This window comes from Trachemys scripta, chromosome 4 (assembly GCF_013100865.1).
Source record: "Trachemys scripta elegans isolate TJP31775 chromosome 4, CAS_Tse_1.0, whole genome shotgun sequence".
NCBI classification, from domain to species: Eukaryota; Metazoa; Chordata; order Testudines; family Emydidae; genus Trachemys; species Trachemys scripta.
Genome location: NC_048301.1, coordinates 113933093 through 113958655, shown reverse-complemented (window position 1 = coordinate 113958655; position 25563 = coordinate 113933093). Strand labels below are relative to the sequence as shown.

Genomic DNA, 25563 nt, shown 5'->3' with positions numbered 1-25563 from the left:
CAGCACGCAGCCTTCCAGAACGTGGAGTGGCACACGCTCATATTCCAAGTTCAGAAAACCAGTTAAGTTTCGCCTGCCCCATCAGGAACAGGAGGGGCAAACCCTAAAGGTCAGAAAACTAGGACATTTCCCCAAGGAAAAGCAAAGCATCTTATATAAGCACAAATACAACGTTTACATTTCATAACCTGGCACAATAGCCCTGTGTGCATCATCAACTTGACAACATGTTACCTGTTACGGAACATTTCGCAAGTACTTCCCTGCCCCTGCCTGCTTCCACAATATGATGCTACAGTGACCTCTAGTGACTGACAGGAGGAACTACAGACTCTGCCTTCACTGGATTCCATCTGCAGTAAGGACAGGAGTGACAGGGTTGCCAAAATGAATGTCAGATGAGACACCTGACACTTGGCAGCCCTGTGGTCTGTACATACTGGTCAGTGATAAGCTTTCGTGGGTAAAAACCTCACTTCTTCAGATGCATCTTCAGAAGTGAGGTTTTTACCCACGAAAGCTTATGCCCAAATAAATCTGTTAGTCTTTAAGGTGCCACCAGACTCCTTGTTGTTTTTGTAGATACAGACTAACACGGCTACCCCCGATACTGGTCAGTGATGTCACCTTGCTGCTGGGGAAGTGCCTTTCCCAAGAGATACTGCTGCCTGAATCACTGTATTTTTAAAAATAATTGTGACTGACTATTCACAGCAGCTTGAGTGCTCCCACTGGGATGTGTTGCAAGCTTCCAACCCCACATGTAGCAGTGACCTGAAATCCAGCAGCCAATGCTCATGCAGCTGCCCCAGGCTGAGACAGATTGGTCCCCAACTCACCTGAAGATCTCTTGAGAAAGGGCAAAGCCTTCCAGAGCACCAATACAAACTGCCCATCAGTAGGCTCCCCGCGCCATCCAAGAAAATCAAGCGCCCCCTTTTTTGGTCACAGCAGCAGATCAGCCTCCAGTGCCCAGGCTGGGCCTGGCAATTCCTTTAAGCAACATGTCAGAGGCCCCCCTAATCCTATTTGTCAGTGTTGGAAAATGGATGTGATGCTGCAGCTCACCCTACCCCAGTTGGAGGTCACTGAGCAACAGGATTCTGGGGAGGGGGGGCGGTGGGAAGTCATTCATCTGTTCCCACTGCCAATCCCACTTGTAGCAGCACGGAAGAGGTCGTCACTCTCACTGATTTCTCTGCAACTCCATTTGCTTCCAGGAAAATCTGGAAGTGCAGCCATCCCTGCCAAATTCCCTTTCCGAGTGAGAGACTGAAGGGGCTTCATTCAGTGAAAGCTTTTAGTTCACTTGTGCCTCCAGGTGATAAGGGTCTGACACAAAGGAGTGCTGGAGAGGAACTGGTTGCTATTTCCTGGCCCTGCCTAGTCCCATGACTTGGATTAATGTGATAATGGCCTGTCACATGACAGAGGTCACCACCCACTGCTACCTTAGTAACTAGAAACACTTTTCTATGCCCGGAGGGGCTTCTTGTCAATGATATTTCTACAAACTGGTGGTTTCTCTTGGCTGAGCCTCGCTTCACTTCCCACTACAGGGACTTCACATTATATTCATCAGTAATGCAAGGAACCTACAGGCCTGAGTCCTGTAAGACACTGACTTCAGCAAGTTGGCATAAGGCTTGAGGCCTATGAACTCTGAACAGATAAACGCCCCAAATAGAGTGCTTAAGGGGGATTTCTGACCACAGGAACATGACCCAACCACAAGAGTGTTATGGCAACGAACTGACATATGTAACAGATACATGAGCTACATCTGCAGATACCTAACAACAAAATGGCCATGGTAACAAATTGACCTATGTGATAATAAGTTGAGAACACTGATATACTAACCTACAGGAGAAGGACACTCCAAAGTTATAAAGGTGAGGAAATACAAAGAAGGAAAAGGGGGGAAAGCCTTGCATCAAACATAGTGGAATCAGCATAACATCTTATAAAAGCCTAGGGGCAGTAGTAGAAGGAGATGTAGCCCTTGGGAGGTGCCAGAATGATGGCCACTGGTGATGAGGGGGAAGATGATGGTGATGAGGAAGATGAAAATGAGGTAGGATCAGAGTCTAAAATAGGGAAAGAACAAGTCAAAAATTACTTAGGCTTGGTCTACACTACCCCCCCCAATTCGAACTAAGGTACGCAACTTCAGCTACGTGAATAACGTAGCTGAAGTCGAAGTACCTTAGTTCGAACTTACCTTGGTCCACACGCGGCAGGCAGGCTCCCCCGTCGACTCCGCGGTACTCCTCTCGCCGAGCTGGAGTACCGCAGTCGACGGCAAGCACTTCCGGGTTCGACTTATCGCGTCCAGACTAGACGCGATAAGTCGAACCCAGAACTTCGATTTCCAGCCGTCGAACTAGCTGGTAAGTGTAGCCAAGGCCTTAGACAAGTTAGATGTCTTCAAATCACCACGGCCTGATGAAATGCATCCTAGAATACTCAAGGAGCTGAGTGAGGCGTTATCTGAGCCATTAGCAATTATCTTTGAAAAGTCATGGAAGATGGAAGACATTCTGGAAGAATGGAAAAGGGCAAAAAGGGAAATAAGGGCAACCTGGGGAATTACAGACCAGTCAGCTTAACTTCTGTACCCAGAAAGTTAATGGAGCAAATAATTAAGCAATCAATTTGCAAACACCTAGAAGATAATAAGGTGATAAATAACAGTCAGCATGGATTTGTGAAGAACAAATTGTATCAAACCAATCTGATAGCTTTCTTTGACAGGGTAACAAGCCTTGTGGATGGAGGGAAGCGGTAGATATGATATATCTTGACTTTAGTAAGGCTTTTGATACTGTCTCACATGACCTTCTCATAAACAAACTAGGGAAATACAACCTAGATGGAACTACTATAAAGTGGGTGCATAACTTGTTGGAAAATTGTTCCCAGAGAATAGTTATCAGTGGTCCATAGTCATGCTAGAAGGGAATAATGAGTGGGGTCCCGCAGGGATCGGTTCTGGGTCCGGTTCTGTTTAATATCTTCATCAGTGATTTAGATAATGGCATAGAGAGTACACTTATAAAGTTTGCGGATGATAAAAAGCTGTGAGGGGTTGCAAGTGCTTTGGAGGATAGGATTAAAATTCAAAATGATCTGGACAAACTGAAGAAATGGTCTGAAGTAAATAGGATGAAATTCAATAAGGACAAATGCAAAGTACTCCACTTAGGAAAGAACAATCAGTTGCACACATATAAAATGGGAAATGACTACCTAGGAAGGAGTACTTCAGAAAGGGATCTGGGGGTCATAGTGGATCACAAGCTAAATATGAGTCAATAGTGTAATGCTGTTGCAAAAAAAGCAAACATCATTCTGGGATGTATTAGCAGGAGTACTGTAAGCAAGACACAGGAAGTAATTCTTCCGCTCTACTCTGCGCTGATTAGGCCTCAACTGGAGTATTGTGTCCTCCAGTTCTGGGCGCCATATTTCAGGAAAGATGTGGACAAATTGGAGAAAGTCCAGAGAAGAGCAACAAAAATGATGAAAGGTCTAGAAAACATGACCTATGAGGGAAGACTGAAAAAACTGGGTTTGTTTAGTCTGGAGAAGAGAAGACTGGGAGGGGACATGATAACAATTTTCAAGTATGTAAAAGGTTGTTACAAGGAGGAGGGAGAAAAATTGTTCTTCTTAACCTCTGGGGATAGGACAAGAAGCAATGGGTTTAAATTGCAGTAAGAGCGGTTTAGGTTGGACATTAGAAAAAACTTCCTAACTGTGAGAGTGGTTAAGCACTGGAATAAATTGCCTAGTGAGGTTGTGGAATCTCCATCATTGGGGATTTTTAAGAGCAGGTTGAACAAACATCTGTCAGGGATGGTCTATAATACTTAGTCCTGCCCTGAGTGCAGGGGACTGGACTAGATGACCTCTTGAGGTCCCTCCCAGTCCTATGATTCTATGACGGCTCACATTTCAGGTTGTTCTACAAGGGATGGCGTGAGTATATGGATGTGCAGATGTACACTCTGTAGTATCCTGAGCTGGGGTGTTTGTGACTGTGCTAAATGTATTAATAAACTATTTGTAAATATAGAGGAGTTCCTGTAGTGTGAGTGTTGCAGCTGTGCACATCGGAGTTTCCCATTATATAATGATTTGCATAAATACTGGGCCTGATCTTGGAACAAGAACCTGTCAACCCTCAAAGTGATAATTGGGGATTATATTTATATTCCTCTATAATCTATAGATCGGGCACAAGGTCTGATCCCTTCTTTGCCCTTAGGGGCAAAATAAACAACTAAGCAGCCAATGAAGAGCCGAAGGGGTCCATGATAAAATCCCACAGTGCACTGGCCAACACAGGCAGCTGGGCAAACAGAAGAACAAATGGTGGCTCTTGAAGCTATAGACAAATTTAGCTATAGACAAATCTCCCCGACCCCTTGGCATGAAAAGGATGTGTGTAACCCCCACACCTCCTGGGTGTGGTGTTCTGTCCCATCTAGTGGCACCGGGACCACTTAGAGAGAGAGATAAAATGAGTCTGCTTTACAGCCTTAGCTAAGAGCCAGGTGGATTTTAACTCAGGTGGTAGAGTCTCATACACAGAGGTCTCCAGTTCAATCCTGCCTGTCAGCAACCGGTGTCTGTCAGTGTTACAAGTGGGGGCTCGTCCGGGATTCCAACTGGGAAGTCTCTGAAGCTCAGGACACACTTCCTCATCTAGGGGAAGTATGTAACCCACACATCTTCTGGGTGTGGTGTTTTGTCCCACCTAGTGTACCACTTAAAGACCACTTAAAGAGAAAGCAATTAATGAGTCTGGTTAACAGTCAATTGGCTTTTAGTTCATGTGGTAGAGGCTCATGTACTAAGCTCCAGAGGTCCCCAATTCGATCCTGCCCGCTGACGACCAGGGTCTGTCAGCATTGCATGTGCAGGGAAAATTCTTCCTCTCTAAAACAGTATCCCTCCCACAGTTCCCCCGGAGGCAGATGGCAGAGAGATTTAGGCTCCCCAGCACCTTGGACCTCTTGTGTTTCTATTCGTTTTAAATCAAAATAAATGTAGTATTGTTTAAAGATGACTAAACAGGTGTTTAAAAGACGCTGCTTCAATTTTTATTGAAAAAAATATATGCAAGTGGAAATCACTCAATCCTCAAGTTCAGGGGGATTTGAAGTACTGCTCCAGTTTGGACCCATCTTTATTAATAAATTCTGTTCTCCAGTCGGAACAGCCCATAGGGATATTGGGAGCCACTGAGACATCAGGTGCTGGAGGGACACACAGCTTTCAGCCTCTCCGTGTTCCTTCATGAACCTGACATCTTCCACCATCCGTACACCCTGCTAAGTTCTTTCCAGCAGGAAGATGTGTGAATACTCACCTCAGTTTCTGCAGTTTGCAGTCAGGATGTTTCAGACCCTCACACAGCAGCTTCATTCCTCCTGCCTCTCCTAGGTTGTTCAGCGCAAGATCCAACTCAGTCAGGGTCGGTTTGGCCCTGAGAACAGAGGAGAGATTCCCACAGGAACCGGCTGTAAGACCACAATTCATCAACCTGTGGGAAACATAATCAGAGTGGGAAATGAGCACTTCTGTCTGTCCAGTTCCCTCAGTGGGTTTCTAGAAAGAGTCCTTTATTCTGGGAATAAAATCACCCTGCTGTAGTAGTGGATGCTGGGGACCACATGAGGATTTCAGTCCACATGCAGTTTTAGCTCTCAGTGGGCCTAAGAGTGGGAGAATTGTCTGATTCCACCAGAGAGAGGTGGAGGCCCGGGACCTGAGGTGGGTGCACCCAGAGAGACCCGAAAGGGGACAGGGGTATAGCTAGCCCTGTAACTGTGACACAGGATTGAGCATGTTCACCACAGCCTAGATGTTGCTCGCTGAAGTCTGAATTTGGCCTTTCCCAGGGGAGCATTCTAGATACAGGCTTTCCTCTTTCCCTATGGCAGGCTGTAAGCCACTGGGCAGACTCAGAGCAGCTTTGGGAAAATGAAGTCATTTCAAGGTACTCGAGGGGAGGGAAAAGCACAGGAAGCCTCCCTCTCCTTGCAACCCCGCACTACGGCTGGGCACAGCCACAGCCCTTGTATTCCCCTGAACAAAAGGTCTGATCCCTTCTCTCTCCACCGCGGTGGCAAAAGTAGCACCAAAGCAGGCAAGAGCAGAGCAGAAGGGCGCATGATAAAGTCCTGCGATTCGCTGGCCAGCACGGCCAGCTGGACAAACAGAAGAACATGGTGCAGCTCCTGGAAGGGTTTAGCTGCAGGCAAATTCCCCTGCAGGTGAAGGATGTGCAGGAAGAATTCTACCTCCCTTAGACAGAATCTCTCTCACCTCCCTCCCTTAGGCAGGGCTGTGAGAGATTTCGGAGTCTGAGGCTTTGTAAGACCTCTTGTCCTTTCATGCATCTTAAATCGCAGTAAATGTAACATTGTTTTAAAGATCGTTAGAATGTTTATAAGAATTGGCTGTTATCGAAGGGAGTGAGATCATGCTTTAAGCCTTATTGGACTTATATTTTTAGTGAATATTACTACAACTTAGTCCTCAATTTCAGGGGTGGGGGGGTGAACTGGGGCTCCAGTTTGGGCTCATCTTTCTTTATAAGTTCCATTTCCCAAACATGAGGGGCCATTGGGATGTTGAGAGCCACTGACACATCAGGGGCTGCAGGGACACTCGGCTTTCAGCCTCGCCTTGTACCTGCACGGAACTGACATCACACACCATCCCCAGACCCTGCTGAGTTCTTTCCAGAAGAGAAACTTAGAAATACTCACCGCAGCTTCTGCAGTTTGCTGTGTGGATGTTTCAGTCCCTCACACAGCAGCTGCACACCTGAATCCCCCAGGTTGTTCTCCCCTATATCCAGCTCTGTCAGGGTGGGTTTGGTGCTGAGAAGAGAGGAGAGATCCCCACCACACACGGCCGTGAGATGGCAGTTAGAAAGCCTATAGGGGACAGATAATCAGAGAGGGAAATGAGCACTTCTGTGTCAGTGGATTTCTAGGAAGATTCCTTTAATTTGGGAATGAAGATTACAGAGCTGTAGTAGTGGATGCTGAGGACCACATGACCAGGTGTCGATTTCAATCCTGGGCACCTGTAGTTCTCATTGATCCTGTGTTCCATACTTGAATGTTATTCTAAGGCAAAGTGCCCAAACGCCATCTCCTGAGCAAAAACATTTGGGTTTCCCCTACTAAAAAAGCTTTATTACACCTGATAGGATAGGAAAGCAAAGAAAGGGAGGGAAAGGAACTTCACTAAAAAGTCTATTGCAGTTTTGTGGATGGGGGCAGCCCATTTTTCTCTCTCTTGTTGCATCATTTCTACTTAGGACTCCGCAAACAAGCACCATCTATGGCTTACGCAGTATTGAATATTCAGGGATGGGTGAGTATTGCCTTAGCTCAAGTCCCCCTTCATTCCCCATGTTGCCTGGGCTTGACCACACACTAAAAGAGGCCTCAATTTCCCTAGGGAGGGCAGTCTCACAGGCTAGGCCTACAATGAAAACTGTTACCGTCTTTCACCATTGCATTTCTACCAGTGGCAGACTGCCTGCCAACATTCTCAGCCACTGGCGCGCCTAGCCTGCTCTTAGGGAAAATGCCACTGTCTGTTGTTAACACCCTCGCAGTCACACTGGGAGTAGTGCCGTTTTCTTAGTGACATTTTAACAGAGCTCCGAGCAGACAATGAAATAAACAGTGACCTAAAGATGTTTGTGGAAAATGTGTGTGTGTTGGACTATCATAAAATGCTATGGAAGGGATGCGGCTGGGGAGAGATCAGAAGCGGAGGAGTTAGATTGCAGAGCATTCGGGAAGCACTGAAAGGTGGATAGAATGACTGAGCCCTGATGTGTTGTACCTGTTACATACAAGTGCACAATATTAAGAAGAAACCAATAGATGCCAAATGACTTCCCTTAAGAAATCGCGACTGAATTCCCAGTGATGCGCAAGGCCGGATGCTGAGATGACGTAAATCAGACAAGCGACTCTGAAGTTAGTGGAGCTTTGCTGATTATTGACAGCAGCTGAGGATCTGGCCCTTAGCGTGGAAACTGATCAGGGAGCACATGGTCAGTGCTTCTTAATCAGCCTCTTACACTCTGTGTGGAGGATCATCCACTCCCTTCCCAACCAGTTGTCACTTATTTAGGACTCAAACTGGACTGCAGGCTAACATACCAGTCCCATTTAAAGAAAAAGTTCACCTCCTGTGCCGCCTGGGGAGCAGAGGCAAATGTTCTGCAAACTTCAGTCCTGACACTAGTGTTTGCTCCAGCAGAATATTGTGCAGCAGTGTGGGGCAGGAGTCAGCCCACGCATCTCGTTGATTCAGAACTGAACATAGCCACCCATATCTTTAGTGGCTGTGGCCGCCTTAGCCACACATTCACATCTAATTTATATGCATTGGCTCATATAGATCCCCCAAAACTTCAACGAGATGCCATCACTCTTAAAACTGCCTGGAGGGCCATGACGGATGAAAATGACCTGCAGCATGCAAGGCTGACTATGCTTCAAATGGGTGCAAATAAGCAATGCACACTTCCCGCAAGTGGATCTGCCCACCTCCAGAAGAAACACCTACAACTCTAGCTCCTGCTGACTTGCCCTGACCAACTTTATGCTGCCAGCTTAATAGCAGGGCTGTCAGGAAGGGGGAGATTGCTTGAGATAACCACCTAACACCACACCCTCAAGAGACAATGCCAGAACTATTAGCCTGGGTATTACCGGCTCCCCATCCTGCTGGGACACACGATTCCACTTTTACACTAGGGGACCACTGAAGGGTTTAAGGAGAGACATGCTTCCTCAAGGAGACACACATAGGGAGCTAGAGCTAAGGCAAAGGGAAACAGAGGGTCACACCCCAGAATCTACTAGAGTGTCTGAGGAAGCTAGGCCAGCCTAGATCTTCAGCAGAGATGGGGGTGGGGGTGATAGGATTCTGGGGAAGATAGCTATGCATATAGACTCTGCTGTTTTGAAACCTTTTTTCCCATAAAAGGATTTCTTCTTATTAAATCAACAATACTTGTGTTCTCAGAAGGCTGTTCTGGCCACTGGGTTTGACTAGTCACAGACTCCTGAAGGGAAGAATCGCAGGTGTCGAACCCACTCAGACCTGCAGGATAATCGCAGTGGATACACAGGTACTGGCTGAACCAGTCAGACTTGAGGGGCAATCACAGTGGACACAAAGGGGACTGCTACCCTGGGCCTGGTCTAAGAGTGGGGAAGTTGCATGATTCCACCCAGAGAGAAGCAAGGACTAGAGGCCCGGGGCCTGAGATGGGGGCACTCAGAGAGACCTGAAAGGGGACAGGGTACAGCTAGCCCAGTAAACATGATATAAGCATAGAATTGTCCACTGAGGCCTGGATGTTGCTCATCAAAGGCTGAGTTTGGCCTTTCCCAAGGGAGTAGTCCAGATACAGGGTTTCCTCTTTCCCTATGGCACAGTGTAAGCCAATGGGTAGACTCACCAGCTGGTGAGGAAAAATTAAGTCCCAGCTACAACTCACTTCAAATCCCTTTCGTCAGGTCTTGCTTTACTGTGAAAAACAATATCTAAAAGCAAGAGGAAATCAACTCATCATACTGGGTAATATCTTCCCAAGACCTTGCCAGCTGGAAGGGGAAAGGACAGTGCCTCCCCATTAGGCAGCTTCCTCCACACCGGCTTCCCCTTTACTTCCTTAACCATGCCCAGATCAGCCACGGAACCTGGGAACCCCTTACACTGAGGGCACCAAGCATGCAGCCTGCAGGAGGATCTGATGTGCATGATGCAGGAGGATCTGATGTGCATGATACATTTATGCAGCCCATGTGATATTCTCAGATTCTCCAGAATCTAAGCTGCCATTTAAACAAAGTAAGTTTCTAGCTCTCATGGCAGCAGAGATCACCTTCTCAATGTGAATGCAGCGTAACTGATACAATGATGTTTACCTGAGTCGGCGGACAGCCTGAAACAATGACTCGGGGGGTCTGAACTCTCCTGTTGCCTAGTAATCTGACATGAGTATCAACTTAGTTAACACTGACACTGAACCATCATCAATGGGCTATAAAACACGGATCATTTTGGTGGCTGGAAGAGGGAGGAAGCGGTGGGAGTGAAACCCAGTAGCTTGCGGATTGGAAGTTGCTACAGAGAAGAAAAGGCAGAGACATGGAACAGAGCAAACTCCCAAACACCAGCAAGAGGAAGAGAAACAGAAAGCAGGATGGAGAAGGAAGCGAAATCAAGGGCAGAAATGCAGTGGCCTTAAAGGGAAGCAGATTTTCTCACTGAGGAAGAATGTGGCAAGAAAGTGCAGAACAAATAATAAACAAAACAATTAGTTATTACATAAGCCCAAATTGTCCCCTTGATCATTGCTATCAGGGGAGGAGTCTATTGTGCATCATAGGGAGTACATTGTATTTATACCCTGGCCCATAGACTACAATTAACCATACAAATCAGCCCTCTGCGCTGAGTGAGTTTCACACCTCTGCCTTAGATGCTTAGATGCAAAATATATGTAAAATTGTTTTAAAGATCATAAAGTGGTGTTAAAGTGGGCTTTTCTCTCAGAAGATGAGATTATGCTTCAATTTTTATTCAAAAATCCATTTAAGTGAAGCTCACTTTTAGGGGAATTTGGAATTAGTGTTCCAGTTTGGGACCATCCTTATTTATAACTTCCATTCTCCAAAAATGACCAGCCATCAGGCTGTGGGGAGCCACTGACACTCCTGATGCTGGAGGGACACTCAGCTTTCAGCCTCTTCGTGCTCCTACAAGAGCTGACGTCACACACCATCCTCCTGGCCTGCTGAGTTATTTACAGAAAGAAACCTGAAAATACTCACCCCAGTTTCTGCAGTTTGCAGGTTGGATGGTTCAGTCCCTCACACAGCAGCCTCACTCCGGAGTCTCTCAGGTTGTTCATTGACAGGTCCAGCTCAGTCAGGGTCTGTTTGGTACTGAGAGTAGAAGAGAGATCCCTATAACAAGCGTCGGTGAGATTGCCATTAGTAAGCCTGCAGGAGACAGTTAAACAGAGAGGAAAATGAGCACCTCTGTCTGTCCGGTTCCTCGGTGGGTACCAGTGTGTCCCTAGAAAGAGTCCTTTGTTCTGGGAATAAAATCACAGCATTGTGCTAGTGAATGCTGAAGACCATATGACCATTTGTGGGTTTCAATCCACATGCATCTGTAGCTCTCACTGATCCTTTGTTCCACATACAAATGTTATTCAAAGGCAAAATTCCCAAACTCCATCCCCTGAGCAGAAACACTTGGGTTTCCCTTAATAAAGAAATTATTATCAATGAGGGGTCAGAGGATGGGAAAGAAAGGAAGCAAAAGGAATCTCACTGGAAAATAATGAACATGCTACTGGAAAGTATGTTACAGTTCTGTGAATGGGTGGGGAGCCCTTTCTTCTCTTTGTTCCATCATTTCTTCTTAGGGCTCAGCAAACAAGCCTCCATCTATGGAATATTTAATATTGAACATTCAGGACGTAGGGTTGGGTTCCATTTTGCCAGCTCTTGAGTCCTCCCTCCCTCTCCCATTTTCTCTGGGCTTGACCATAGACTAGAAAAGGCTGGAATTTCCCTAGGAAGCTGAGTCTCATAGGCTGGGCCTACAGGGCATGTCCACAGTGCAATAAACAACCCATCGCACGGCCGCAGCTGGCCCCGGCCACCCGACTCAGGCTGGTAGGGCTCAGGCTGCAGGGCTATAAAACTGCATTGTCGACGTTCAGGCTCAGGCTGGAGCCTGGGCTTTGAGACCCTCCAGCCTCATGGGGTCTCAGACCCTGGACTCCAGCCCAAGCCTGAACGTCTACACTGCAGTTGTATAGCCCTGCAGCCTGAGCCCCACCAGCTCGAGTCAGCTGACCTGGGCTCTGAGACTCGGTCCCACAGGGTTTTTTTGTTGCATTGTGGACATACCCACAATGAAATTGTTCTTATAGTCTCTCACCATTGCAGCTCCCTTAGTGCAGACTGCCTGCCAGTGTCATTAACCAGGGTGTCACCTAACCATGCTCTTAGTAAAAATGCTGGTGTCTGTTGCTACCTGCAGGGGAACTGCGCCAGCTGTAGTACAATGATAGGAAATTATAACAAAGAGATCACATCTTCCTCCCTTGGTGGACACCAGAGGTCTTTGCCACCCATCTGAACAAGAAGCTACTAACCTTCTGCTCATACAGATTTTTTCTTTCTGAAACCTTTTAGTAAGGCAAAGTTACAATAAAATACCACATTGTACATTACTTATTCAGGATCCAGTTAATATTCATAGAATCTGGCTAAAGATATTGGCTTGCTGGTTGGGGAGCTCTCCTCTTCTGAGTATGCTAAAAAGGGTAACGAAATTTCTAAATGCCTATCCTCTTTTTGGCCTCTCTCTTGTGTACGTATTTGGTCTGAAAGCATTTCCAGTACAAGGACAGTACATAGTTTACTATACCACAATTCCATAGGAGAAGTCAGAATTTTCCAATAATGTGCAATACAAAGTCTTACTGCTAACAATAAAAAAGAAATTAATTTGTTTTTCAGTTTAAAACATAGATCCTGTACTGGAGCATTAATTAAGTAGGTCAGAGAGTTTCCCAGGAAGCTGGCGTTTTGTTATAAGATGAAAATCTTTAACAATTTCCTCCAAAAACTATCAAATTCTTGGACACAGTGACCACATATGCAAGTATTTTCCCCTTTCCCTGCTACCCCTCCAACAGAGCACCTCCCTAGTAGCAAAAATATGATGGATCTTAACTGAAGCAACATGCCATGAATACAGTATTTTATAAAAAAAAATATTTATGAGCTACAGAAATTGAAGATGTATATCTCCTTTGCCATATAGGGACCTGCTCATCCAGATCAATTTCTTTGTCCAAATCCCTCTCCCATATTTTCATCTGGGTTGTTTTCTTATCAACGTCTTTTTCAATCAAAATTGTATATGTCTTAGCAATTAAACCTTTTGTTCCAGCTTGCTCCTGGGGCAACTCCTGAAATGCAGTTAAAAGTCTAGATAGAGCTGTCTTGTAACTAGATTTCACAATAAAGTGTTTGACCTGTAAATATTAAAAATACAGGACTTTTACCTTATTACATATCTCTTGGTGTGATTTTAAATCAGGATCCGGGAACAGCTGTCCAAATTGAGTCATCTCAACTCTTACCCACAATGAATAGTCACTTCGATATTTCCTAGGGATAATCTCCTGATTATTAATGAAAATAGCTAAGGAAGAGGGCCTTTCGCAACACAAATTTTAAAAAATTGTCCAAAGTGGCTAAGGTAGACTGGATGAACAGGTGACTTTTATATTTGGTGACCTAAATTTTTTCTTAAAACCAACAATTACTATAAATAGCTTTATTTGAGCTCCAGTCTTGTTCAAGTTTTACCCAATGTTCAGATGGTCTATTGTGAACCTAATTGATCATATCTTTTCCATTGTGATGCATAAGAAGAAGACAACAAATTAGGAGAAAACTAGTCCAACTCACTTTATAGGCTTAAACAGAATTTTACAACTCACCTTTTGTCTTTTATGTTTCCATATAAATTTTAATAGCACATCCTGCCATGTTTTTAATGTCATGTCAGGGATACCAACAGGGATCCACAGAAACAAAAATAATAACTTTGGGAGGAAATTCATCTTTACCGAGGCTGCTCTACCTAGCCAAGAAATTTCATATTAGTTCCATTCTTCCAAGTATTTTATTATTTTATTTCACAGTGCAGGATAATTTGCCTTTAAAAAGAATTTTTATGTTTCTCCACAATATTTATTCCCAAATATTTTAAAGATTCCTTAGCCCTTTTAAATTTATGTAGCTGTCAACAGTTTGTTTTGACCCCTTCAGGAATATTAATTCCTAAAAATTTCAGATTTGTCAGCCTTTATTTTGAAGTCTGATACCTGCCCAAATTCCAAAATCAATTATTCTATCATTTTTAATGAGGCTTCTGGATCCTGCAAATATAACAAGACATCAGCATACACGCTATTTTGTGTTCTAATCCAGAAGATGTTTCGATGCCTTTTACAAGGGGCTGTTTTTCACATTTATTGCAAATGGCTCCATTGCCAAAGCAAACAGTAAGGAGGATAAGGAACAACCCTGTCTCAGACCCCTAAACAAATTAAAGGGAGTGGAGTCATGACCATTAACCAAAGCAGACACTTGAGGATGAGAATGCAGGGCCAAAATGCCTGTAGAAAACTGATTTCCAAAACCAAACCTTACCAAAATCTGTCTGAGGTACTCCCACTCCAGCCGGTCGAAGGCTTTCTCAGCATCCAAAGAAAGCAGCACACAGGAAGAATTGCTAGAATTAACATTATAGATCAAATTGAGAGTTCTTCTGATATTATCAGAGAGATGCCAGAAAACCTACTGGGACCTGGAGCTTTGTTGGATATTAAAGTCTTAATTACAACTTCAAATTCCTCTGCAGCAATTTGCCTATCACGAGCTGCCCCATAAGCCGTTGAGAGTTGAGGTAGCATCACACTTCTCAAATATCTATTTATAAGTTCAGGGTTTGGCTGTTATGAAGAGTACTAAGAATGGACAAGTTAACAAACAATTCAGGGATCTCTTTGATGCCAGTTACTAAATTTCTCTTTTTTATTTCTAATCAGGGGGAAGGCTGATTTCTTTTTCAACTTTCTGGGGAAAAGCCTATCAGCCTTATTGTCCTTTTCATAATATTTTTGTTTAATATATTTCAGTGTTTGCTCATCTGTACCTGTTTGTAATAAGCTAATCTTCCCTCTTATCTCGATTATTTTCTTATACACTCTTGTATGTCTACCTTCCAAAATAGAAAGTTTATTAACCAAACTCTCTTCTTCATGAACTCTCATCTTTTTAAGGTATGGTGCTTTATTTATAAGGTGCTCCCTCATTACCACCTTTTTGGCATCCCAGAACACACTTTTATTAATCCCTTTCTTATTACTATATATACACACACTTCTGAAAATTGTATTCCAGATCTTGAATTCTAAGGGGGTCATATAACAAAGCTCTTTTTTTAGTAAATTAGCCAAGGTCCTAGAAATAAAAATCATATAAATATTGGAATAAGATCCATGAGTTGCAGAATATGTATAGTTGCTAACATCCAGATTCATCTCCTGCCAGACATTTTCTAAAGTGATGCAACAAATTTGCACTTGCTCCTCCCAAACGCCCTCTGGGTACATTTGATCGATCCAAAGTGGGATTAAGCACCTCGTTAAAATCCCCCCTAGAATAATATCCCCTTCTCTAAAACTTCATAAACCTCTAAAAAACTATTAACAAAGGAAGCTTGCCCTTGTCTGGGAGCAGGTACTTTGGCTAATATGAGAAGTTTATCTTTCAAGGCCCCCTTAATTAAATATATCTGCCTTTTGTATCTATGAGTTGTGCTGAAAAAATAAAATGGAAGCATTTGGCAAAGAATATTGCCATCTTTCTTCTATTAGATTGCCCTGGGGAGACAAGGTAGCTGTGTTCCAGATGTATACAGGTATTTATCATCATTTTTCTTCAGGTGTGTTTCCTGTAACTAGATTATACTACGAAAATCCTTTTTCAGTGAGCAGAATACCCTTCTCCTTTTTATTGGATTGTTTATCCCCCTTAACATTAACAGTCATTGCATAATAAACTCACCCATAAGTACCAAGTCTGTTCTCACACAGTATATTACCCCAGTCAGATGCCATGTCCCCATTACATTTGTGCCTGTTCTTTAAATAAGACATTTTAGATAGAGTTCACATCCTACACAGTAATTTTAAGATTTACATACATCACTTTTCCTTTTTTTAACACCTATATTATTGTACCTTGATTCTGCATTTGATTTACTATAATGTTCAATTCTGAGCCCTAAGTTTTTAGTATAATTTTTCTGTTGAAATATATAACAATATTTAACATGTTACTGTTCTCTTATCCTCTATTTCCCTCTCATTCCCCTCCCTATTGATTCTCCCATAGTCATCTGGTCCCCTCTATCTGTGAGGATCCAGATTTTCCTTATGTCCTCCGGGGGCACGTTAGCTCCCTATTGAAGGAACGTTTTATTTTCTTTCTTTTATTAATGTTTCAAGAACCAAGTCTTATATAATCTTATCTAACACCTTTGTAACATTGGGCATTCTGAGATTACAATGCTATCTTTGAGTTCATTTATTCTTAAAATATTCCACCATAGATGACCCATTTCCAATTAAAGTAAATTTTGGAATGTTTGTTATTACTTTAAAGTCAAACTTACTTCAATAAGGCAGATCTAGGTCTCCTGCTATTTTGTTATTAATTTTTGTTTATATAATATAAATATAATTCACAACATTAAAAAACCTATATTCTTATAACCATTAAAGATACTATATCCACACAGAGTAAACTATCCTGCATGCAGCTTCCATTTAACTCTAACCCTTTATCATTATAACCACATGGATATAATAGCCATTATTCATTGTAATGTCTTACAGTACTGATCGTGTTCTTTGGGATCTGGACTTTTTCTTCTGCTCTCATGTCTGTTCAGTTGTCTTAATGATGCATCTGTTTGAGCTATTTTGGCTCTCTTTAATCTCACTGACTCTTGGTGACCAGGGGGACCGATGCCCTTGATCCCCTTCAGATTGCTCTTGAGCTGATTCTCCTGTACCCATGTCCATACGTACCAGTTTCCTTTCTTTTGGATCTGAGACAGACATCTGCTCTTCCATCTAAAGGCTAATCTAAATGGGAAACTCCTCTTATATCTTATATTGTTCTCTCTAAGAATTGTGGTCACCTTGTATATTCGCTTCACTTTCTAAAGGTTGCAGATGCCAGATCTTGGAACATTTGTATGAGCTGACTAAGAATCATCAATGGTTCAGCTCTCTTCCTCATAGCCCTCAGTATTTTATCCTTGTCTTGATAATAGTGTAGATGGACAATCCCATCTCTGGTCTGGAGTCTGCTTGGGGCCTGGGGAAAAAAGATCTGTGAGCCCTCTCAGTACGAATGCATCTTTATTACCCAGTTTTAATGGTATGAAAAATATTGACCAATGTGTCCAGCAGATTTAACCCTTCAGTTTCCTCTGGAAAACCTTTAATCCTTAAATTATTCCTGCATTCTCTAATTTCCATGTCTTGCAGCTTCAATTCTATTTCTTGTTCTCTTTTTTTCAATTATTTGGATTCTTCAATCTATATTAGTAATTCTGTTGGATTGTTCATTTAATCCTATTTCCACATCTGTTAGTTTATAATTAATTTCATTTTTATATCTTTAATGTAAGCCTGCATTACTCTTCCCTCATTTCCTTATTCATAGGGTGACCAGATAGCAACTGTGAAAAAACGGGACAGGAGGTGGGGGGTAATAGGTGCCTATATAAGAAAAAGTCCCCAAAAATGGGACTGTTCCTTTAAAAACGGGGCATCTGGTCACCCTACTTCTTCACTTCTTTGATTTCTAACAGCGGGTCCTTCACATCAGCCTTAGTGACTGGTGCTTCTCCACCTGCCTCCATAGTTTGTTTGCTGAAGGGCCGTTACTACTTTTTGTGGCCGTGTCTTTGTTTTAGGGGAGTCAGATGTTTGTACAAGAGGAGATCTTTCCTTCCCAGACACCTAGATCTTCTTGTCTTTCCTTCCTGCTTGTTACACCTCTCTCAAGATGCCACCACACTTCCCCTTTGTTTGTCTGACCTTTCCAAAATGGCCACTGATGACCCACTTCCTCCCCCAGACACAATAGTACAATTTTAATTATTATTTTTATTGCACTCACCCTCTGTCTCTTTACAGGACAACGAGGGTCCAGTTCAACATCTCCCCGTTTGCACAGTAATTATCAATATATTCTGCAGGCTGAGGGCTCTGGATTCTGTTGTTGGATATTCTACCTCAGAGTCTGCTCTCTGGGATTGGGAGCTGTCCAACTTTCTCCAGCCTTCTTTTTAAAATTGGCTCCAAGAGGCGTTATTCATATTTAGGGCACAGATCTGTGGATTCAGGTTGGCTTAGTTCTTTTTATCTTCTTAATTTGTTTTCATTTCTTCCCCATTTATTGAGGAGAGCTAGATTAAACCACTATCTTGTTTGCTGTTTGAGCCATGCCCCCATGCTCACCTAGATTTTAAAGAGCTGACTGAGGAGCTCACTGGGCCATTAATGTTGATTTTCAGTAAGTCTTGGAACAGCTGGGAAGTTCCAGAAGGCTGGAAGAAAGCTAGTATTGTGCCAATATTTAAAAAGGGTAAATGGGATGATCCAGGTAATTATAGGCCTGTCAGACGGACATTGATCCCAGGTAAGTTACTGGAGTGGCTGATATGGGACTTGATTAATAAAGATTTATGGAAGGGTAATACAGTTAATGACAATCAGTATGGTTCTATGAAAAACATGTCCTGCCAAACTAATTTGATAGCTCTTTATGATGAGATTACAGATTTGACTAATAAAGGAACACTACTTATGTAATATACATAGACTTCTACAAGGCATTTCACTTGCTACTGCAAGACATTTTGATTAAAAAACTAGAATGATACAAAATTAACATGCCACACATTAAATGGATTAAAAACTAGCTAACTGATAGGTCTTAAAATGTAACTGTAAATGGGGAGTCAGCATTGAGGTGTATTTCTAGTGGGGTCTCATAGGGAGCAGTTCTTGGCCTTATGCTATTTAACATTTTTATCAATGACCTGGAAGAAAACATTGCTAAACCCAGGGCTGTGAGTTCAATCCTCGAGGGGGCCACTTAGGGATCTGGGGCAAAATTGATCCTGCTAGTGAAGGCAGGGGGCTGGACTCGATGACCTTTCAGGGTCCCTTCCAGCACTATGAGATAGGTATATCTCCATAATTTAATTTAATATAAAAAATTTCTGATAAAGTTTGCAGATGACACAAAAATTGGGGGAACTAGTAAATAATGAAGAGGACAGGTCATTGATACACAGTGGATCGCCTGGTAAGATGGTTGCAAGCAAACAAATACATGTTTTAATATGGCCAAATGTAAATGTATACATCTAGGAACAAAGAATGTAGGTCATACTTATAGAAAGGGAGACTTTGTTCTTGGAAGCAATGACTCTGAAAAAGATTGGGGGATTGTGGTTGATAATCAGCTGAACATGATCTGCCAGTGCAACGCTGTGGTTAAAAGAGCTAATGCGATCCTTGGATGCATAACGAGAGGAATCTGAAGCAGGGGTGTAGAGGTTATTTTACCTCTGTGTGAGGCTCTTGTGTGACCACTTCTATAATTTTGTGTCCAGTTCTGGTGTCCACAATTGAAGAAAGATATTGATAAACTGGAGAGGGTTCAGAGAAGATCCATTAGAATGATTAAAGGATTAGAAAACCTGCTTTATAGTGATAGACTCAAAGAGCTCAATCATTTTAGTTTAACAAAGAGAAGTTTAAAGGGTGACTTGATTACAGCATATAAGTACCTACATGGGGTACAAATATTTTATAATGGGCTCTTCAATCCAGCAGAGAAACGTGTAATAGGATCCAATGGCTGGACACTGAAGCTAGACAAATTCAGACTGGAAATGAGGCATATATGTTAAGTGAGAGTAATTAACCATTGGAACAATTTAGCAAGGGTCATGGTGGATTCTCCATTCACTGTCAATTTTAAAATCAAGATTGGATGTTTTTCTAAAAGATATGCTCTAGGGAAAGTTCTATGGCCTGTGTTCTAGATGAGGTCACTCTGAATGACAATGGTGTGTTCTGGCCTTGGAATCCATGAATCTATAGCCCCTAGAAGAGTGCTTGCAAGGGATGTCTTCTCTATCCCTGGAGAAAGATGCTCCTGCATACCTTGATACCAGCACCTTATAACAAAGGCACTGGCACATCAGAGAAGAGACAAGGTTCTAGAATCCTCATAGCCTCATACTGGCCAGGACAGGTATAGCTCTCAGCTGTGGCGCAGATGATCAAAGATGATCCCATCAGGCTGAGAGTCTAGTCTTGAATCATCATGTAAAATGAAGACATCTTGCTCCATCCTGTGCTGGAGCCCTCTCCCTGACAGCTTGGTTCCTGACAGTGTACAGAGCCATAGACAAGAGCACATGGCTCATGTCTTCCTGGAATCATATCTGCCAACTACAAGAAGTACCAATAATGTCCAGTGAAAAGTGTTTCTGGTGGGATGCAGACATGTCCATGGGACCCCTGTATTTGCGCCACAGAAAAAGAGCTTGACTGACTCCTTCATCTGAGTATTTACTAAAGACTAACTCCATCCAGGGGCATTTGTCAGCCATTCCAGCCAAAGTGTCTCTGCAGCCTTTATCCTCTGGTTCATATGGGGATTGACACTTCTGAACCCCCATTAAACAGCCCCTGTGTCATAAGCTCCTTTTGAAACATTCGTTGTAACATGAGCTTAATTTTCTTACATGGAAGATCATTTTCCTACTGAGCATGACTGTAACTCAGCTAGCAAGTGAGCCTCAGACTCTAGTGACTGATCCACCTTACCAGACATTACAAAGATAAGGTCATAGTATAGACTCCTCTGAGATTCCTTCCCAGGAGCATCTTGAACTTTCACCTAAATGTGCCTAGCATCCTGGCTACATGTTTCTCACAGCTCTTGTCTCACATACCTCACGCTGGGGGACACATAACCTCTGCAGCATGCATCTCATGTTGGGGGACAAGTTAGGGATTCGGATAATGTGGACTAGAGCAGAGACCTTGGGCTTGCAGGGATCGGATGTCACCAGCCCAGCAGCAGCGCAGGGAGCCCTCTGCAGCCCTGCTGCCATGAGAGTGAGCGAGCGGGGCCATGCCAACGGAGCTGCAGAGGGCTCCCTGTACTGCCACTGGGCTGGTGACACCTGCGGGTGCAAGGTATGGAGGGGAGGCTGCAGTCCCAGCAGGGCAGAGCAGATGTCATGAACTCAACTGCCTCCAGGCTTGGTTGCCTATCAACCCATGAGTTCAGCTGGGACCAATAAACCCTCACTAAGTAACTGTGCTCCCTGACTGATCATTGAAGCTCTGTAGCAAGAACAGCACTGTGGCTGCTTAATGCATTCCACGCCTGCATTGGCACCAGACCTGCCTCCTGTCCAGCCTTTGCCTGCTCCACTCCAGCCTAGTTCCTACCTGCCTCTGATCTCCTGAGTCCTAACTCTGACACTGGCTTGTCTCCTGATCACAACTCTGGTTCTGCCCTCTGATTCTGCTCCGACCACTAGGTTGCACCACCTACATCTTGGTGTGTGACAGCAGAGAACCCGGACCAGGACTCTGCTCTGCCCCACCAGAACCGTAGCCTTCCCTGCAGATGAAAGTGTAACCCACACACCTCCTGGGTGTGCTGTTCTGTTCCATCTAGTGGCACCGAGACCACTTAGACAGAGAGATAAAATGAGTCTGCTCTACAGCTTTAGCTAACAGCCAGTTTGCTTTTAGCTCATGCTGTAGAGGCTCATGCACTAAGCTCCACAGGTCCCTGGTTCGATCCTGCCCACCAGCGACTGGGGTCTGTCAGCGTTACACAAACGCAAGAAGGCTGTGGTACTGGCAGGGCAGAGCAGTCCTGGCTAGGGCTTTCTGCTCTACCCCTGAGGGCCACACCAGTTGCTGCACCTTGCTCCTGCAGGGATCGTGTATCCTGCAGCAGTGCAGGGAGCTCACTACAGCCCCACTGTCATGGGAGTGAATGAGAGGGGACATGCTCCTGGCTATCCAAACTCCCAATTATCCATATAAAATCTGTGTCCCCCAAGCTATTTGGGCAATAGGGAGTATACTGTAAATGGAAATTTAAATTCCTGAGCACCTAAACACTTCTATATAGTCACTACAGCAGACAGGGTCAGGAGAGCTACGGTGCTGTAGAACTTCTGGGATAATAGCAATAATAGGAGGATATTAAAAAGAAAAAAATAGCTTCTTACTTTAGTTTCTTTAATTTACAGTTTGGATCCTTCAATGCTTGACAGAGCAGGTAAATAGGCGAACATGTCGGCTCATCCTGATGCCCTTCCCTAAATAAGAGAGAATAGAAATGTTCTATGTTGATCTCTGGAAACAGATTTTAATTCTCTTTCCTGAACATGCTAATATCCTCTTGGATGGCGTAATCATACACTGCATATGAGTTACTCCATGAGTCTGTGAGTGGGATTCACAAGGGAGCCATCCCACACACACACACACACACAAAACATGACACTGCACAACAGAGATGAAAGTGGACAGTACAGGCCAGTACGGTGTACCGGAAAGAAGTGGCCGCCGGTACTGGCCTGTACACAGCTGACGTTAAAGCGCCCCTTTTGTCCCTATCCCCCCTCTCCCCCCGCCCGAGCCGCCAACAGTGGGGAACAAAAGGGGCAGCTGCTGCTTCTTTAAATCACCGCTGGAGCCCCCAGGTGGTGCAGGCCAGGCAGGGTGGAAGGGCTGGCTGGGAGAGGCTGACCCCCCCAGCCCCGCCCTTTCTGCCCAATGCCCCGCCCCTTCCAGGGGCCCGGAGTCAGGTCCCCGTACCAGTAAGTCTTTTACATTGCTTTCACCCCTGCTGCACACACTTCTCCCTCTGGGGAGAGGATGAGAGAACAAATACTACTGGCAATCCCTCAGATGATAGTGATGAGCATACTATAAGAACCGATATAAAATAGAAGGGCTTGAAATGGATTCGAGCATTGCACTGTTTTTGGGGGGGGGCTGGTAAAAGTCAACCAACTTGAAGACATGAATCCAGAACCAGCAGACCCTCTCTGCATTCCTTGTTTCCAGCCACCCATAATCACCTCACTCTTGCCCTCACCTATTTTGCGCAAAGTGCAGCATGTACTGATAATATGGGACAGATTTTTTTTTCTGTCATCAGCTAACACATGTTCAGTGAATTGGCCCTCTCCTGATTCTGGCACCCTTTCCCAGTGTCCCATCTCTGTGGCAGGGAACAAGATTATGCAGATGTGAATCCCCTTACTGAGAGAGAGGTTGACAAGGGAGGGAGTGGGACCTTCCTGGAGTGTTTGGCCTGGGTCAGGAGAGGCCTACAGGGGTGAAGGAGGAGAAGATTGTTGATCGTCCACATGAGGTGAAGAAAAGGATAGGTGTGTGGGGATGTTTTTGTCCTCCCCCTCCCCTGCACTTATTAGTAACTTGTGTAACTTAGATTTTAAAAATCCCTTTTGTGCCTTGCCCTGGATGTCATTATTCGGGCACCCGGTTTCAGCAGTTGTGTCTTTTCAGTGAACACCTTAATGTGATTGAGAGGGTGACTCTCTGCAGCCCCAGAGCAGTGCCATCTTCCCAGCCTCCTTGGAAACAGTAGGCAGCAGTGCTCACAAGTGTCAGCCCAGCTGAGGGAACAGAAAGTCACACACACAAGATCCTTTCAGTTTTACTGTTAAAATCACCAGCTGCTTTGGTACTTAATGCCTCATTGACATGTCACCCGACTGCCCAGTTTCTCCCACTGATCTGAAGTTCATCTGTAAGACCTTTGTCATTCATACTGCTGCCATCTTTCCTTTTTAAATTATCTTCTCCCTCCACAATGTATGTTTCTCTACTTAAGAAATTATGTAGGTGTTTTTACTATCTCAGACACTACTTACAAACGTGGCTGCTTGGGTGGCCGTAGGAAATCTTCATTTGGGTCTTCAAATCCAAACGTGCACAGATTTAGATAGAGCGTCTCCAGCTTCCGACAGTTTTTTAGACAGAATGAAAGAGCCACTTGATCCATTTTGGTAAAATTATATTCAGCTAAATATAGCTCAGTGAAGCGATTGAGTGCACTTTGCACAAAACTCTCTTCTTGAATTTCATACAAACAGTGAAACTCCTCAAGCTGGTAAATCATCTCAGCGTTACGTTTAAAGGATGACAACTCCTCATCAGGCTCCAAAAAGAGCTCCTCAGACTCCAGGGACAAGGACGATATTTTTGGCTTTGTTTTAACCCACTGCAGTAAATCTGGTTTAATTTTGGGTGAAATTTTGCAGCTAAGTTTTTTCTCCATCTCCTCCATTCTCTCTTCATTTAAGAGACCAAACAGGAATCGCACTGTTAACATTAAGTAATTTCTAGATTTTCCATAATTTTCTAACAATTTTTTCACATTGTTCATAGCAGTTTCCGAATCTTCCACGGTTGTTGTTTCTTCTTTCTCCAACACATAAAACAAAGCTGCAAAAAACTCTTGAAAACTCAAGTGAATGAAGCTGTAGACACACTCACAGTCAATATCTTTTTGAAACATGTTCTCATTCAGAAAGAGAGAGTCAGATATATCTAAGCCGTGCTTCTTGACATCTTCTTCCCCAAAGAGTATTTTCTGCTTCCAAATTCCATCTGCAGCCAAGGAGCAAAGTCCCTTCAAGTTAGCTGGTGTGTGCTTCTTTGAATTGCTGCTGTGACCCTTTAATAAACTGAAAAGATAGAGCATATATACACCAGTGATTGTTTTGGATGTTTGTGCAAGATCTTCACCTGCTTCCATCTGTTGTTTCAGAACTGTGCAAATGATCCAACACGCAATGGGGACAAAGCATAAGGTGAAGAGCATTTCATTTTCTTTGACAAAGTTAAAGGCTTTTCTTGCTTTTTCTTCATTCCCAAAAAACTTGTGGAAATATTCCTCCCTCTCAGCTGCAGAAAACCCCAAGATCTCTGCATAACGTGCACATTCCAAACACTGTCTGAGTTTCTCCAGAGCAGTTGGTCTTGTAGTGATTATTACATAGGATTCAAGAAGAACAGTTTTCCGAACTAAACTGCTCAATGTAATTTCCATTGGCTGCTTGTCACAGGGATCAGAGCACAGATTGTCTTCTGGCTGATCCAAGGAAAATCTCAGTTCATCAAAACCATCAATTATAAACAGGAGTTTCTCTGGATTTATCAAAATCTCTTCAACTGGTGCATTTTTATTAGGACAATTCTTTAAAATTAAATCAGCAATTCTTCCTTCCTCACTGCCAAAGTTCACTTCCCTACAATTTATGTAGAAAGCATAATCAAACTTTTCCTTATAGAGCTCTCCAGCTGCCCAGTCAAACATAATCTTTCTTGCTGTCATGGTTTTTCCAATCCCTGCAGCTCCTAACAGCACAACAATTTGTGGTGTTTGTCCATCTTCAGAACATTTAAATAAATTACGCAGGGTGATAGAACTAGCTCGCTTAGTCATTATTTCTTCATGTCTCCATCCCAAGGTCATTATTTCATGTTCTCTTTCCTTTTTGTGACAATGTTTCTTTACAATAATCAGCTTTGTGTATCTGCTGTTTAGAGTCACGTTCTCACCAAGCCGAGAGTTCAAGTCTTTTATTACTCTGTACTTGTTTTGTATGTGTTCTCTATATTTCACCCTGTAATCTAAGGGAGTGACGTGAAGCATTAGAAATATGGAATCAGAAATTCAGAAAAAAGACTTATCACTAATGTTACAGTTAAGCTATTTAAACAATAATAATGCTACTTTA

General features: G+C 43.6%; 1 protein-coding gene across 1 annotated transcript in view; it reads right to left on the bottom strand.

Moving 5' to 3' along the window:
• Nucleotides 1–25563, bottom strand: part of LOC117877391 (NACHT, LRR and PYD domains-containing protein 3-like) — a 49396-nt gene that overhangs the window by 20213 nt on the left and 3620 nt on the right. Inside the window, exons 3-7 of the mRNA XM_034770481.1 lie at nt 23692–25456; nt 22015–22104; nt 10893–11063; nt 6786–6956; nt 5381–5554 (exon numbers count right to left, since the gene is read on the bottom strand). Coding sequence (XP_034626372.1) covers nt 5381–5554; nt 6786–6956; nt 10893–11063; nt 22015–22104; nt 23692–25456 — 2371 coding nt within the window. The remainder of the gene's footprint in view (nt 1–5380; nt 5555–6785; nt 6957–10892; nt 11064–22014; nt 22105–23691; nt 25457–25563) is intronic.